The sequence below is a fragment of the Mus pahari genome, chromosome 4 (assembly GCF_900095145.1).
Source record: "Mus pahari chromosome 4, PAHARI_EIJ_v1.1, whole genome shotgun sequence".
Lineage (NCBI taxonomy): Eukaryota > Metazoa > Chordata > Mammalia > Rodentia > Muridae > Mus > Mus pahari.
In genome coordinates this window covers 117882674-117900593 of record NC_034593.1, presented here as the reverse complement: position 1 = coordinate 117900593, position 17920 = coordinate 117882674, and the positions used below count along the sequence as shown (strand labels likewise).

Sequence of the window (17920 nt, the reverse complement as noted above, 5' to 3'; positions counted from 1 at the left end):
CACTCAACTAATGTGGATTACTTTCCATTTCAGAGGATGCTTGTAATCTAGTTGTTGACACAACTAAACTGACTAAGCTCTTATCTGTTAGGAAAAACTTTCTGTGAAACTATGGACATGTGTTACTTCAGAATCGGTCATTTTAACTGACCTGACTTTAAAAGTGACTCTCAAGAATAATATGAAAAAAAAGAATAATATGAGCTTGATTTTTCTTAAAAGCAATGGGGAAGGAGAAAGACAGTGTTACAGTTTTTTTTTTAACTTAGACCTATTTCAAAGTTAATTTTTGCTTGAATTGATTGTATATGCAGTACTATCTTATATAGTATTTGTGTATATTATATACATGATATACACATACTTGGTATTAAAATGCTGGCTGAAACCAATGAACTACCAATAAAAAAAAGTTAACTCACCTGTGTCCATACTAGGAGTCAACATTTCTATTTTTTCAATTTCAATTTCAGTTTTTCCTCCTGTGATAAAACAATAGAAAAGCCATGAGGTTGATGTTATATGTGTAGACAAAATCCAGTCATTAAAATGACTCAACTCGCCCTCTTCTTTTTGTAGACAAACTCCCCAAGTATGGCATCTGGTTTCCTTCCTATAGCTGGGCAGCTGTAAAGATGCAGGTGAACTCTGGAGAAATCCCTGCTGGTGTTGGTACACTAGAGTGCTGAGACTCGAGTCCCGCAGACAGAACCCTCAGATCAGGGAAGAAAGAGAGCTTCTCCCCTCCTCTCCTCACTTCCAGCTCTTTCCATGGTGAACAGAGCAGCCACTCTCTTGACCAAGGAGTCCAAGTGGGCATTAAAAAGCCACTGTACACTGCACATCATAAGGTGCCTCCTTTAGGGGCTATGCAACTAGAGATGTCTTCATGGTTTTCTTATAGGAATGGCTAGCTAGCATTATGGTCTACGGTACAAAAATTAAAGAAAAAAGTTGCCCTGGTTCCTTGCTTACATGTATGTATATGAACCTTTCTACCCTGCCATCCCAGGACACGGTGGCAGACAGGATCATAACCCCTACAGCCTGGAGGTTCACAGGTAGATCCCTACCAACATGCTGGTTTGCATGGGGTGAGGATATAGCCGGGGAAAGAACAGGCCAGTCTAGCAACTTTATTTTCAGACACTGGTCTTGAATTTTGTTCCTAGATTTCTCCAGTTCTCTTTGGAACAGACATATAGGACTCTATTATATCACATGCCTAAGATGTGTCTCAGGGTATGAAGGGCTCTTCTCAGAGGCACTCACATGAGTTCATGTATGGATCAGAGATGACTAATTAAAATATGTCATTAAATGCCCAATAAAAGCAAGTAGGGACAGTCCAGTGTCGCTAGCACAGGGTTAGGGTGGATAGCAGTCTGTGTTGGTGGGTGAGGAGAAAGGGCTGACAGGGTAGCCGGATGCGAGAACTGGTACTTAGCTCTGGCAAGGAATATTCGGGTGCTACTTCTCAATTGCTTACCCCAAGACTTAAGCTCTCACTAAAGGAGATGTTTCAAAGGAATTCATGCATCTGGGAAAGATGTGGATCACGATGTGCTGGCCGGCTGATAGTCCATTGCTTAGATGATTGAGCAAACTGAGAAAGCCTAACGTATATTTTAGGAAGCAGCTAAGAGCAACAGTAGACAAACACACAGCAACATGGACAGAGCCTTCAAATGCAGTGCTTTGGGAAAGGAAGATAAAGGGAAACATGAGATCTCCAACACAACGAAATATATGTGATCGCTAGATCACACGGGACAGAGCAGCACACACACTCAAACCACACAGTGATGCCGCCAGGAAAACGGGGTTAAGAAACAGAAGTGAGAGATGAGCAGGACAGGCCTAGAAAAACCCAGCGATGATCACAGAAACAGACCTGAGCAGTGCCATTAATCACTCTCTACCCCATCACTGACGTCTGAACAAGGCAAGATGCAAGAAAGAGGAAAGAAAGGAGGAAGGAAAAGAAGAGGAATACACGGGGTGACCTTTCAAGTATTAACACAAGTATTAATTGAGAACTGACATTTGGGGCAAGCGTTGAATACGGCTCATTCCCAGGAAAGAAATTCAAAAGAAAACCATGAACTTTTGTCTTTATGTGGGTTCAGGACTTGAGTCATTTCACACAGATAAGTAAGCAAAGAGTGGCTGGGGGAAATAGGGGTGGAGGGATGAGGCGGGAGACAATCTAAAACACGCTTAGTTTGAAAACGTTGTAATGATAGCTAATACTTTCTACGCTAGTGTTGTAGTAAAGTGGCTCCAAAGAGATGGAGGACTGGGATAACCTAGTGTGGTGGTTTGAATATGCTTGGCCCCGGGAGTGGAACTATTAGGAGGTGTGGCTTTGTTGGAGTAGGTGTGGCTTTGTTAGAGGAAGTGTATCACTGTGGGGGAGGACTTTAAGACCCTCCTCCTAGCTGCCCGAGGAACTAGTCTTTTCCTGTTTACCTTTGGAATAAGATGTAGAACTCTCAGCTCCTTCTCCAGTCCCATGCCTGCCTAGACGCTGCCGTGTTCCTGCTTTGATAATAACAGACTAAACCTCTGAACTCATAAGTCATCCCCAATTAAATGTTGTCCTGTATAAGAGTTGCCTTGGTCATGGTGTCTCTTCACAGCAATGCAAACCCCAACTAAGACACTGAGTTTATAAAACAAATATCAAAATATGAAGTGTGTTATATTTCATCTGCTATCAAGTCCATTAAGAGCTGGTTTTGAGAAAAAGAAATAAAGAAGACAAGGAGGGTATTGAGCAAAGGTGGCATGTGTGGGAAAGCACACACTGTGGGCGGTTTTCCCGTTGGTGTGACTGAGAGTTTATCACACTGAACAAAGGCCTCTGCCAGCTAAACTAACAAGAAAACTGGGGTCTTGCTTGTACGAATTCATACTCAGTTCACATACAACATAGAAAGACAATTACCACCCATATTTTTGCAATATCCCAAGATATAAAAGCTTACCTTGATCTGCCCGTGCAAGGCCTGAAGAAAAACAAAACACAAAAGCAGAGTTTTACCACAGGGAAAAAATAGCTTTTAATTTTAACTGTGGGGAAAAAAAACCTACACCGTGTTATTATACCCTGAAGTAGAATTATAAAGTTTTCTTTTTTTTCTTTTTTTTAAAATTTATTTATTATTATATCTAAGTACACTGTAGCTGTCTTCAGCTGTACCAGAGGAGGGCGTCAGATCTCATTACGGATGGTTGTGAGCCACCATGTGGTTGCTGGGATTTGAACTCAGGACCTTCGGAAGAGCAGTCCGTGCTCTTAACCACTGAGCCATCTCTCCAGCCCATAAAGTTTTCTATTAAAAATGGACTTACCTTTTTGAATGCTCTGCTGTCTGCCTTCTAAAAAACAAAACAAAACATTATCACAAAGAGATTACTTTTGTTTAAAGTACTTGTAAATCATTAATATTTCAGAAACACTGTAACAATTTAAAATTAGTAGTAACAAAGAGTTTTTAAAGTCAAGGGTCTGGTGAGATGGCTGAGCAAGCCATAGAGAGCAAGCTACACAAAGCAAGCTGTTAAGCAGCATTCTTCCAGGGCTTCTGCTTCAGTTCCTGCCTGTGGGTTTCTGCCTTGACTTTCCTCAGGGATGAAGTGTGGTCTGAGAACAGGAGGATCTTAACCTTTTCTTTTCCAAGATGTTTTTGGTCATGGTGCTTAATCACAGCACTAGAAAGCACAACTATGCCAGGAAAATTCTAAGAGGTGATACAAACAGGCCTTGATTTAGTGACTTTGATGTGGCCACTTAATAAGTCATCTCTGCTCTCACTTGCCTTGGCACTCATCCTGAAGTAGGGCAATTGAAGTAATAATATTTCCCTCTTTATTTAAATATAAACAAAAAATGTATGGGGAAATAAGCTTTGTGTTATATGTAGGTTACTCTCCTGCAGATTTTTGTCCCTGGAAACTAACAATTTGTATCCTTTAATCTTTACTATTGTAAATAGGAGAGGGAAGGAAACAAGAGGAAGAGGTGAGGGAAAGGTATAGACATTTCTTTGGCAATGAAACTGTGTCATTTCAGTGGCAAACTGACTTACCATTCTCCTTCTTGTAACCTTTTCCTTTCTTCCTCTCTTTACCAAGAAATGAAATAAATTTAATAAAAATAAAAGTGCTTTACTAAAGTAGAAATTCCTGGTTTCTTTAGAAACTCAGTTGTGTCACATGATGTTTTTCTGGAAGCTGTCTTATGAGAGGATGTTTTGCTAAAGCAAACACATGAGAGGATGTTTTGCTGAAGCAGACATATAGGAGGGTGTATGATGTTTAGAAAGAATATACATATGATCCCACAGACAATGATGAGAGGACACTCTTGTATTTCTATGCCTTGCAAAGTTTCACAGGTCTTTGTTAGCCTTGCAACACTTCACTGGTCTATGCTGGTCTTCACTTCTTGGGGCATTCAGGCTGATTCTTGCTGCTTCTGCTGATCCATGCCGATTCAGTAGAGCCTTGAGGTTTCTGCTGGATTGAGCCACTGCTACTGATTTGTGTTTGGTGTTTGCTATTGGACTGGATGGCTAATATTCTAACAACAAATATTAGAACTGCTCCAAAGAGCTTCTTATAAACAGGTCCACAACTCTCTTTTCCTATTAACCTTCTTTCTCTGCTACCTCTGGTCAGAGGGCTAGAAGGGAGGTTGATGCCTTTAAGAACCCTAACTAAAGAGCTGGAAAGATGGCTCAGAGGTTAAGAGCACTGGCTACTCTTCCAAAGAGTTCAATTCCTAGCAATCACATGGTGTCTTACAACCATCTGTAATGGGATCCGATGCCCTCTTCTGGTGGGTCTGGAGACAGCTCCAGTGTACTCGTATAAATAAAATAAATAATTTTTTTAAAAAGAACCTAATTAAAGTAGGTTTTGAAAAGTCTAAGCCTACATTTTACCCCAGCTCTTCAGATTCTCTTTAAAGGAAATGGTTTAATCCGATATCCTTAAAAGGATTTTAAAATAATTTTTAGTAAAAATAATTTTTCATATGACATATTTTGATCATGGAATCCCCTCCCCAAACTCATCTAAGCTCCTCCTCACCCACCCAACTCAGTGCCAGTTTTTTCTCTCCCTCTCTCTTTAGGAAAAAAACAGGAAAGCAAACAAAAAAAGCAAACCAGAATTAAAGCACACAGAGAGAGAAAAAAAAAAAGAATGTTTTAAGAACTGATTGTTTCTGTTTCCCTCCTGGTTGCTGAGATTAAATTCCCTGAGAAAAGCAAGTTGGAGCTAAAAGGGTTAATTTTAGCTCACAACTGTAAGTTCCAGTCCATCATACCAGGGGAGACAAAGATTTGAGAACTTGAAAGAACTGGCCATATCAGAACTGTAATCAGGAACAGAGAGGAATCAATGCATGCATGCCTGTACTCAGCTCTCTTTGACTCTGCTTGCACAGGTCAGAACTGCCTGCCTAAGGAATGTAGCCACCTACAGTGGGCAGGTCTCTCTGCTCACTGTGATCGTGATAATCCCCCACAGACATGTTCACAAACCAACCCCATCTAGGCAATTCCTCATTGAGAGTCTTTTTCCAGGTGATTCTAGACTGTGTCCTGTTGACAAGGAAAACTGTCACACTGATATTAGTGGAAAATTTTAAAGTCTAGGAAGTCTAATACTGGAATATCAAATAATGTCCAAACATCATTCATGTTAGTCCATTCACATATGTTCAACTTTACTCCTTACACATGAGAAACTTGTCCTAGGACCTTAGAATATGAAAACAGATCGATTCTACTGAAAAGATAAACACTGCTGATAAACATGAGTATAAAACAGGTAGGAAACAGTTATAAGTTGCCACACCCACTCCAGTAGTGACTCGAGTGACAGGACCAAAAGTTTGGACACAGTCCCAAGGTGAAAAGTTCATGGAAACTTAGTCTCCTGGAACCATGGTGTCCTGTAAAACGAATGCTCCAAATCTGTCCTTGCTTTAGTCGGTGAATGAAACTGTGTGCTTTCCTTCAATATTGCTGTATTATAAGTACCTCTAAGGACTGATTTTGACATATAGCTAAGTTAGATTAGCCTTCACCAGTGTTCCAATATCCTAGGAAATTGTTGAGCAAACCTTGGGCTTTGATCTTTGTAAGAATGTTTCTCATTCAGATGAAAATGCCTCCAGTGTTGATAGACAGTGATAGAAGTCAGGCATTACATTCTACTAGAATAGAGCTAGTAATCTCAGGGCTAGTCTACATAGTATACTTAGAACAACAGCAGAGTCACTCCCACACATAGGAATTTACAATGACCTAGGAAGAAAGATGGTTGTGGTCTAAGAAGGAACTAGAGTAAATACTTAGAACAACAGCTGAGCATACACAGGAATTTACAATGGCCTAGGGGGAAAATATACTATATAATAGACTAGAATTGTAACTATGGCAAGGGCATGAAGCCCTTGCCCCTGGCTTCTAAGATTAAGCTGACCTTAGGTGGGACTGCTTTTGATCATAGTTGTTAACATTGATTTTTATCCCAGTTGGTTCCTGTTAGCTTTTATGTATGGATTCCTGTTTTGTTGTAAAAGTCATTTTGCATCAGATAACTTCAAAGTACCTTGGATGACCTTAATGTATCACATAACTTCCTTGTTTCCTTCTGTAATATAAGCCTGATGCTCGCTTTAAGAAATTACATTCAGATACAACACTCCCTTCTGTTCATGTCTGTCACTTTTTCGCCGATTCCCTGCCCACCTGTACTGGGACCCTGATTCTCCCTCAGATTGAGGGGCTGACTAAGTCCAGTCCATGGCAATAAGTTCTTCAATGGATGCTGGAGCTACCTGGCTCCATTCTAGAGTTTGCTGTACCTGTGGCTTCCTAGCTTGTGCTCCATGACAGCGTGGCAACAGCCTGGCATCTGCCCTGGTGAGTGTAGAAATGGTAAAAGCCATACATCAGGTTTTCCTTCTCCTTCCCTGAAGCTAATTGTTGTTTACAGGCGCAGCCCTGGAGAAGCTCCATAAACAGGGAGGGTATCCTGTCCCTCCCACTGCTCTCCCCATCCCCACAGACAGCACTGCCATCCTTCATCGGTCAGGCCAGCACCCTTGCAAGTCACCCTTCACTGCCCATGTGCTTCCAATCCTTCCAATCAGCGGCAAACCTTCAAAATATATCCAGAATCTGGTGGGGTTGCGGGGATGAGTGTAAGCAAAATACCATGATATTTATATTTGAAAATATCACAGTGAAACTTATTTTGTATGTTAACTAATAAAAATTAATTATAACTTTTTTTTTCTTTCTCATTTCAGCTCCGTTCACTCTGACCCCGCTCACTCTGTTCCAAAGATTTATTTATTTATTATATGTAAGTTTACTGTTACTGTCTTTAGACACACCAGAAGCAGGCATCAGATCTCATTACAGATGGTTGTGAACCACCATGTGGTTGCTGGGATTTGAACTCAGGATCTCCAGAAGAGCAGTCAGTGCTCTTAACCACCGAGCCATCTCTCCAGCCCCCCATAAATTTAATTTTAAATCAAACCAAATACATGCATAGACACATAGACGAGACAGTTCACACGCAGGATTCAGAAATGGAGTAGAACAGCCACAGGCTTGTGGATTACCTTCACAACGACTCTCGTCTTCACCAGTGATGCAGTCCACCTCACCATTACACTTATATTGGTCTGGAATGCAAACTCCCGACTTACAAATGAAAGCGTTATCCCGGCAACCTGTGTCATAACAAGCAGAGGTTATTTCCACTATTCATCTATCAGAGAGGTAGGGTCTGAGGGAACAGCTCAGTGGTAGCATGCCTAGAGAGCATGTAAAGGCCCTGGGTTCACATGCTCTCAAACACCGTATGCACACACGCATGTGAAACAAGAGCTTACATTTAGTAATGGAGCTGGTATGACACTCTTAGTAGAGTGATGCATGTGGTGGATTTGAAAGGTGGATTTATCCCTACCTTTGCAACATAGCTCATCACTTTGGTCTCCACAGTCATTGACACCGTTGCAGGCTTTCTCCTGAGGAATGTACTTCCCATTCACACATTGGAAGGACTGACTCGTTGGGAAATCTGAAAAGCAGGGGTTATTTTCATGAAATGGACTTATGGTTTTGTGGTGTAACATCCGTAATACATTACAGGGGGTAACTAAGATAAAAATGTGACTCGAGAAGTGATATAAAGGAGTGGGCGTGGTGGTACATTCCTCTAGTCACAGCACCCTAGAGACTGAGACAGAGGGATCACTGCAAACCCAAGGTCAGCCTGAACTAAGTAACAAGATTCTGTTAGAACTTGCTTATGATGGTTTGCATAGGAATGACGCTCTTAGGCTCATATATTTGAATGTTGGTCACTAGGGAATAGAACTGTTTAAAAGGATTAGAAGGATTAGGTGTGACCTTGTTAGAGGAAGTGCATCACTGGGAGTAGGTTTTAAGGTTTCAAAAACTCAAAACAGGACCAGCGTCTGTCTGTCTGTCTGTCTGTCTGTCTGTCTGTCTGTCTCTGGCTACAGATCAGGATGTTGCTCTCAGCATCTTGTCTAACACCATGCCTTCATACTGCCATGTTCCCTGCCATGATGATAATGGATTAAACTTCTGACCTGTAAGCCAGCCCTTAATCAAATGCTTTCCTTTATAAGAGTTTCCTTGGCCATCGTGTCTCTTCACAGCAATAAAATCAGTGACTAAGACATTACTAACTGTTGTTTGCTAAATGATCATATTGTCCAACTGCCTTCAAAACGTTTGTGTTTGTATCTGTAGACTAGTGTGACTTGTCTTGGAGTAGAGATGCCCTTTCTTGCTGTGGATTAAGGTTGATACGCACACATACATCTGGTCAATGTGCTGAGAATACAAGTGAGTACCAAGTGCTCAGCCATAAACCAAACCTATCTATATCCCCCATCTAAGGCCCAGGGAGCATTTCAGAAGGGGTGTGTGTGGAAAGAATGTAAGAACTGAAGAATGAGTGGGAAGAGTGCTGTGAAATCCTTCCTGTAAAAGACAGACACTCGAATACACGCACAAGGCCTGAACAAGACAGAATCCTTCAACATTTCATCATGGTCAGTAGAGGTGTCCAAAAGGCCCCTTCCCGAGGAACTACAGCAGTGTGCATGCATGTGGTTCTCCTCCTCCTCCTTCTCCTCCTCCTCCTCCTCCTCCTCCTCCTCCTCCTCCTTCTCCTTCTTTTTAAGATTTATTTATTTATTTTACTTATATGAGTACACTTTAGTTGTCTTCAGACACACCCTAAGAGGACATCAGATCTTATTACAGATGGTTGTGAGCCACCATGTGGTTGCTGGGAATTGAGTTCAGGACCTCTGGAAGAGCAGTCAGTGCTCTTAACCCCTGAGCCATCTCTCCAGCCCATGAGTTGCTCATGCTCCAAAAAAATAGCTCCTTACATATGCTTATACAAGGAGCCCTAACCAAACTCACAGGGGGTGGGGGAGGACAGCTGGGCATGGTTGGTAGGTACATGTCTTTAACCCCAGCACTGAGGAGGCAGGGGCAGGCAGATCTCTGTGTGTTCAAGGCCATTCTGGTCTACAAAAGGAGTCCCCAAACAGCCAGGGCTACATAGTAAGACTCTGTATCTAAAAAAAAAAGGTAATGAAAGCAAAAGGCTCATACAGAAGCAGCAAATAATAGAGGTCACTAGTGAGTAATTTATTTATTTATGCAATATAATAATGTATATAGTACATTATACACATGTATGATTATTAAAACTAAACACTAATACAAGTGAGTAATCAGAAGATAAAAATAAAACACATGATTAAATGTATGGTTGCTAGGATAGAGGGCAGCCTAGAGCATCTCTCAATGTGGGAACTGCTATTTCCCCTTAATTGTTTTGCTCTGGCACTAGCCCAGCCTCTGGTCTTTGAACACACATGGGCCAGACACTTACATGGTCTTTGAGTTTTCTTAGTACTGGAAAAGATATGATTCTGGTCCTTGTCCCCATATGTATGACAAAATATTTTTAAGTTAGAATAGAGGAGCAATGTCGCTGTGATTTCTGGGGAAACTGAGGCAATAGGGTAGTCACTTAAGCATTTTAAAGAAATATACATAACATACATAAATTGAGTGCTCAAAAGAGGTGCCAAGATGTCTCTTTATGTTTACTGGACTTATTTGCTATAGTTATTTGATTCCTCTTGTTCAAGGAAGCAGGGAGGAGGCAGATCATTTTGCTTTCACACAGAAACCTGGATAGTAGGTTTCAAGTGGCAAAGAAAGAAGAGTGAGGGTCCCAAATATCAGTTCTAAACCTCAAAACTTAGTAGGGGCATCACTGTCTCCTAGACAACCGCACATCCATCATTGCTTGTTTACTGTAAGCGCCTATGAAACAAGCGATATTGATAGGAGTGCTCTACCAACCTGCATCCTGCTTGTAACACACTACACTCGCCAAGTCATAGGGCGTCTCAGTTCTCCTCCTGGTAAAGGCACACTCGGCCAAACTGGTCTCTATTCCCCGGCAACGTACATGCAGGCATTCAGTGTCATTTATATGGAGATTTCCAGATATATTAAACCTTCCTTGTATGTCACGAACACCCCTGCAAACAGAATGAGTGAAAACTGGTGGAAGAATAAACTCTGTGTTTATAACCTTATCACAGGAAGTAAGGCTCTACAGAAAAACTTTCCCCAAATGGTTTAGAGACTGTAGAAGACACGAAAATTCTCCTTCTCTTTGCCTTAAGATCTTCACTTAAGCTTTAGTAACTCTGGGGTTTTGGAAAGAATAACTAAAATAATCTATTTCAACCAACCAGGCAGGGCTGAAAACACAGCAAACATTCAGGGAGTAATGTTTCCCCAATTTTATTAAGGAAGAACGCTTCCTTTTATTTTAATGTTTTCTTTCCATCAGAGAAGGTCATTCCTGACTTCTCCTTATCATGATGTCATTTTGTTCCTTCACAAACACAGTGAGTTGTCTTAATCAGAGGGTTCTGGAAGTATACATCAGTAAATGTCAGTACAGATATAGCTTTTCTTTTGAGGAGTCTTCACACCTGCTCCTGCCTTGCATGGTTAATCTCATTATTGTTTAAGATCATATCCAGTGAATAGGCATGGCCCCCAGTCAAGGGATTGGGCTACCCACCCACTCAAATATATTAATCCAGAATTGCTCCTGTCAAAAGGAAATGCACAAAGAGTGGAGCAGAGATGGAAGGAAAGGCCATCCAGAGACCCGGCCCCATGTAGAGATCCATCCCATTTGCAGCCACCAAATCCAGATACTATTGCTGAGGTCAAGAAGCTGACAGGAGCCTGGCATCGCTGTCCCCTGAGAGGCTCTGCAATACAGATGCAGATACTCACAGCCAACCATTGGACTGAGCATGGGGACCCCAGTGGAAGAGTTGGGAGAAGGACTGAAGAAGCTGAAGGGGTTTGTAACCCCATAGGAAGAACAACAATATCAACCAAACAGACCCTCCCAGAGATCTCAGAGACTAAACCACCAACCAAAGAGTACACATGGAGGGACCTATGGCTCCAGATACATTTGTAGCAGAGGATGGCCTCTGCTTCCATCAATGGAAGGGAAGGCCCTTGGTCCTGTGAAGGCTTGATGCCCAAGCATGGGGGATGCTAGAGCAGTGAGGTGGGAGTGAGTGGGTGGGTGAGGGAGCACCCTCATAGAAGCAGGGGAGGTGGATGATGAGATGGGAGGTTCACAGAAGGGAAACCAGGAAGGGGGATATTTGAATATTTGAAATGTAAGTAAATAAAATAACCAATTTAAAAAGGGGGGGGGAGACTTGGGAGGTCAACTTTTTTGAACCTTAACAGTTTTCTTTAGCTTTTATAATAAACTTCGTCTTTGATTGAACCTTGATAGTATTAAGGCTATATTTTGGCATCTCTTTGGGGATTAATTTTTGTTGTCAATTTAGACATTTTCTTTAGGAAAGCACACTGCTGGCTGTGATAAGGAACATTTCCAGAGAGAGCTAGTTCATGGTGGCTCTGAGCTAATGAATGATTTAATCCCTTGGTGTGTACAAATACAATAGTCTTATTTGGGATGCCAAATGGGTGGAGTCTCATTAGAGGAAGAAGGTAAATGGAACATATACTTGGGGGCTGCATCTTGTCTCTGGCCCCTTTGGATCCTTTTGCTACATGTTTCTATTACCATGACAACCTGCCTCACCTCAGATCTAGGAACAATGGACCCAGTCATGACAGAGGGAGCCTCTGGAACTGAGAGGCAAAATTCGGATTTTCTGTTGTTAAGTTTCTCTCCTACATGTTTTTTGCCAGTGCAATGCAAAATGTAAGTAATACAATATCATTCTTTGACTTCTCAATTTGTTCAAAATGTGTGATGAGAACTTTTCTCGGTTCCCCAATAGCCCAGAAATAAGGGCTCACAGCGAGCAGTTGTTTTAGGTTATTCAGCTCTTTCCAGATTCTCTTTAGGGGAAAATGGATTAAAATGAAAAGTTGAGCAAAGATGCATCAGAAATGGAAATAGCAATAAAATCCTAGTTTAATATAAGTATCAGATTAACAGGAATGAAAGGCAAAAAGAGAATACAAGAGGCTATTTGCAGTTTCTGAGTCCATAATGAAGATACAACATAATCATACCAAAAAAAAAAAAAAAAGCCACTGGGGGCAATTTTAGAAATAAAGACTATGAAATTTTCACATGTAAAATTACAGGAAATATGATAAACGAGGCTGGGGCTGTAGTGGTTGATTGTGTGCTTTGAGTATGCACAAAGCATTGGCTTTCATTTCCAACACTACGTCAGCTAGGTGTGGCGGCACAGGCCTATAGTCAAAGCATTTTTGGAGGTGGTAGCAGGAGGACATAAGTTAAAGGTCATCCTTGGCTTCACAGTGAGTTTGAGGCCAGCCTGGGCTACATGAGACCCTGCCTTCAAAGCCAGAGCCAAGAATTCCTCACTGAATGCCAATAATCCTTCCTCACTGAGTGCCAATAATCCTTCCTCACTGGCTGAAACCAGGGAAGTCTGTCCATGAACTCGGGAAATTTATGGGAAAATGAAAAATACCAAGGAATTAAAAACTCTGGTGGAAATGACAGGTTACAGGCTACAACTATCAAAAATCAGAAGTAGGCTGCAGCTCACCCAAATCATAAAAGGCTCACCCGGGAACTCATAGCAGCTCAACAACAACATCTACACAAGAGATCAAGCCAGTAAAAAAAAAAAAAAAAAAAAAATCCAGAGTGGGCTGGGGGAGAGACTCATGAGCCCCCACCCATCCCACCACCCCCTGCTGAGTAGCTATTGGCAATTGATAGCTACTGGGGAGGGAGAGTCATTTTTCTTTGGGGAGTGTGGCCACTATTCATGCTCCAGTGAATGGCTCTCCACCCATGTACCTACCTTCAGCATTGAAAGGAGTCAGTGGATCATAAACAAGTGAGAGGAAAAAAAGAAAAGAAAAAGGGAAATTCCTAGTGTTGGGAGGAAGAAAATGTTAGGGGAGAAGGTGATGCAGGGATCATGTGGATGGATTTGACCAAAATATGTTATAGACATGTATGAAATTCTCAAAGATTATATATAAAAGAATAGATCTAAAGAAAAGAAAAGGAAAGAAAGAAAGAAAGAAAGAAAGAAAGAAAGAAAGAAAGAAAGAAAGAGGTTTGAGTAAACAGTTAACTTGCTTATTGTAACAGATATCTGAATATTCATAGATTGTTCATAGATCTCTGAATATAAGTAGCTAAAATAAAAAATCAAATTTCAACAAATATTTTAAGACAATAACCATAGAGGGACAATTTATAACAGTACAGTTAACTAGGAAATCAATAAGCAATAGTTATTTAGAAGCAAAGGAATGTGTTCATTTATAAAGCACAGGAGAGACTCCAAAATGAACTGCGTTGGAAAATTAGGATATGTTATGAATTGAACCATAAATAAAGCGTCACTGACAGAAACCGATAGAGTCCAGATGAAGCACTCCCAGAGGGAAACTGTACCTGAAACACTTCTGGTAGTGAAGTAAGAGCATCTGCAAATGGTTTCCTTAAGCATTCAACCCAAGGGGATAGAAACATGTCAAAAGCAGGCCTGGGCGGGGCGAGGCTCCATCCCAGCATCACCTCCTTCAGTAACAATGAGTTATAATAAATGGGGGGACTTAGGAAGGAAGGGGATCTAGTTAACGATAATGGCAGAGTAAGGCTATAGAAGAAATAAGAGCATTTGCAAGTACTAAGATGAGAGCAATCAAACACACCTCTGCAAGGCTGACAGAGAGAGAGAGAGAGAGAGAGAGAGAGAGAGAGAGAGAGAGAGAGAGAGAGAGAGAGGAAAGGGCCTAAATAAACAACGTGAGATCGGAAAAAACCAGACAGTCAGAAGTGTGTGTGAGGTTCGAGAGTCTCCACAGGCTCTGCTCTGCCCGGTGCCCCAGGTGCTGGGCTCACTTGGACATTACGTCTCCACCACAGAGCTGTGAGCTGGGTAGCCAGCACTCTCTGGTTACATAGAAGGCACCGCACAGTAGAGAGATCAAGCAGCCAAAGAGCAAACAGTTGGAGATTAATAGTGAGGTAACTCCTCCGAGAAGAGCACTCACAGTGGAAATCCAAGGTCGACGCAGGCCACGTTGGCCTCCGCCGTGCTCCAGCTGTTTTTACATATGAACATTTTCTCATCATGGTCCACAAGTTTGACTTGAACAATTCCCTCTCTTTCTGTGAGTCCATAAATCAAGGAAACATTAAACTTTCCTGAAATTAAAAAAAAAAAAGAATGGACAATATTTCAGTATTTATTTTCTCTCCTTTTCACTTATCTTTCTTAAAATATCTAATTCCAAGTTAACTTTGAATGTCATGATGATTTTAGCAAATGATACACTATTATTTTGTGAGAGCTAATTCTCACATCAGTCCTTAAAGACTGTTATACTTCCTTCAGTCCAAGACACCACTTACTCATTCAAGTGGTGAACTGGAATTCACTTTACTAACTATGCTGGTCTGAATGTTAATGGCCCCATAGGCAGGTTCTATCTCTCAATCAATCTCTCTCTCTCTCTCTCTCTCTCTCTCTCTCTCTCTCTCTCTGTGTGTGTGTGTGTGTGTGTGTGTGTGTGCGTGTGTGTACCAGTAGAAGCCAAAAGAGAGTTTTGAATCTCCTCCATAGAAGTTACAGGCAATTAATTGTAAGCCACCCAACATTGGTACTTGGGGTTCAAATTCTAGTGCTCTGGAAAAGCAACGAGCTCTCTTAACTGCTGAGCCATGGCTCCAGCCTCCTCATAGCAAGACCTTTTCACTGAATACCAAATGGATGGCCTGGAGACTAATCCCTTTAACCAAGCAAAAGCAAGACTTAGGAGCTCCCCAAGGGCTGGGCAGCAAAGAGCACCACCTTGGAGCCACCAGACTCAAGGAAAGACTGTGTCCCCCCGACCCGTGGCTATCACTTCAATTACTACTGTCTAAAAACAGCCCCTACACGGGGTTGCTTAATTGATTGTAGGTGGCAAAAGTTGGTAAAAGGTTCCTGAAAGCACAAACAAAAGTTAATTAAAAATCAAACTTATAGCCGGCTGGTGGTGGCGCTGGCGCTGGATTAATTACAGCGATCAGGAGGCAAAGGCGGGTGGATCTTTGAGTTACAAGGCAAGCCTAGTCTACAAAGAGCGTTCCAAGACAGCCTAGCCATGTCTTCAAATAAATAAATAAATAAATAAATAAATAAATAAATAAATAAAGTGTAACGAATCTAAGGTGTTTCTGGCAGTGCATGGCCTTGTTGCTGCTTCACGCGACTTCACTGCAGCCGTGGTGCCATGCAGTGCGAGTGAACGCTGCCCGAAGAACTTTTGCTCAGGTCCAAGACTACTGTACCTTTTTTTTGTTTTTCCTTCTGTACGTACAAAGCTTTTTGCCCATAGATAATCATAATGGTTTAATTACGGGAAATGACTTCTAGAATTTTCCTGCCAGTCATTTTTCAGCACAGGAGCCTCAGATTGGTGTGCGTCTTTGGATTGGATTGTATCAGAATGTTTGATTTTTTTTTTTAATGCTGTTTGAGTTCCTGACTTCAGTGGATGTATATATATTTTTGAAACAATTAAGTGAATTTTGGCTTGAGATCAGGACAGAATTTCCAACAATTTCTGAAATGGTCTAAAGAATTTTAAGTTGTCATTATAATATTTGACAGCAACGCATTTTGTGACTGAAAGGATGACCTATCGCTGCCCTCTTGTCCGAATGGCTTGCTTAAGCATGTCTTCCCTACCTTCACCTGTGCACGTTCCATTATTTGAAAACTTGACCTCTGGGTGAAGACATTCGAAACTCTTCTGGTGACAGTATGTCGGGTACTTTCTTCCATCTGTGGCGCACACTGGGGTGCCAGCCTTCGGGCACTGGTAGGGGAGTTTGCAGATACAGGTCCCGGAGATACATCTCTGCCACGGCTGGCAGAAGACCTTGTCACAGGAGCGATGCGTGTATTTCTGCAGTAAGCATTTCTGATCTACCAGCTCCTCCTGAGGCAGATCTGATGCTGACGTGGACTGTGAAGAGGAAATAACAAATGAAAGTGTTCTGTGCTCTCTCGGAATGTGAGGAAATGAAGGAAGAGAACAAAACGCACCTCGACAGTAGCACAGGTGAGGGTACGGGCTGTGGTTTTGTGAATCAGACAACCTGATTCCTAGCCCTAGTTTTGGGCAGGGCACCCTCATGGAACATGAGTGTTCTCATCTGCACAGTGAAGCTGTAGCTCCTACTCTTTGCAGTTTCATTCGAAGGAGTAGAAGCAATATCACTAATGGTTGCCAGGTTCCAGGAACACAATTAATTGAGCTAAGGAGACTGAGATAAAAGTGTGTGCCTTAGAAGAGATCAATGAACCCCAGTGCCATGGTACGGAGTAACAAATTAGATGCAGTATACAGTCTAATAGGATGAATTGGATGCTTGTCATTTATTCATTCCATTATTAATTAATTCTGTTATTAAATGCAAAATTGTTTAATGAACTACTAGTACTTGCAAAGTGATGCTAAGATGAGTGTGACAGTCTCTGTCTCATAAGGGCTTGATTGTCTGATGATAACGAGATAGGGACATACAGTGTATAACAGATTATTAGTGTTATACGTAAGGCAGAAGGTGTGTGGCGTAAATGTTCTGCAGATACAACATGGCAGTTTAGGAGAATCAGGGTGGAGCCTGACTTCCTAGGTCTCTTAGAAGTAGCAGCACTCGAGGAAAGCCAGGATGAACAGGCATAGCTGCCAGGATGAACAACAGGCTGGGCGCTAGAAGAAGGAACACTCACTGCACAGTGCATGTCTGGTTTAGCAAGCCGAGCTAACCGTGGAGTGAACAGCGCTGAGTGCTGCAGATGGGCAGTCGCTGGCTATGAACCTGGGGACGCAGAGGCGGTGAGAGCAGTGTGATAATGGCTATGAAAAGCACTGGACAGGGTGAGACAGAATCTCGTGTGGGAAACTGAGGTGGGTTTCATGGGGGAGTGATGATGAATGATGCTTCCCCGCCTCCAGCACTATCAAGGACCATTTGATATTCGTGTATCACATTCCATTCATCGATGGGTGTTGGGGTGCACACCTTTCCTTCCAGCATTTGGGAGGCACAGGCAGGCGGATCTCTGTGAGTTCAAGGCCAGCCTGGTCCACAGAGTTAGTTCTAGGACAGCCAGGGCTACACAGAGAAACCCTGTCTTGAAAATTAACAACAAAAATTCCCTTGGTGGCCAATCTCTCCCTACGAATTTATTCTCTGTGTTTTTGTGTGTTGTCTTTTTTTTTTTTTTTTTTTTTTTTTTTTTTTG

General features: G+C 41.9%; 1 protein-coding gene across 2 annotated transcripts in view; it reads right to left on the bottom strand.

Annotated features, from left to right (window-relative positions):
• The window catches only part of Cfi (complement factor I), a 38552-nt gene that overhangs the window by 10058 nt on the left and 10574 nt on the right, over positions 1-17920 (bottom strand). Inside the window, exons 2-9 of one of the 2 annotated variants that reach the window (XM_029537666.1) lie at positions 16355-16634; positions 14673-14826; positions 10461-10642; positions 8005-8118; positions 7655-7765; positions 3358-3384; positions 2991-3011; positions 423-482 (exon numbers count right to left, since the gene is read on the bottom strand). In XM_029537666.1, coding sequence (XP_029393526.1) covers positions 423-482; positions 2991-3011; positions 3358-3384; positions 7655-7765; positions 8005-8118; positions 10461-10642; positions 14673-14826; positions 16355-16634 — 949 coding nt within the window. The remainder of the gene's footprint in view (positions 1-422; positions 483-2990; positions 3012-3357; positions 3385-7654; positions 7766-8004; positions 8119-10460; positions 10643-14672; positions 14827-16354; positions 16635-17920) is intronic. The other variant, XM_029537667.1, reaches the window with a different exon arrangement.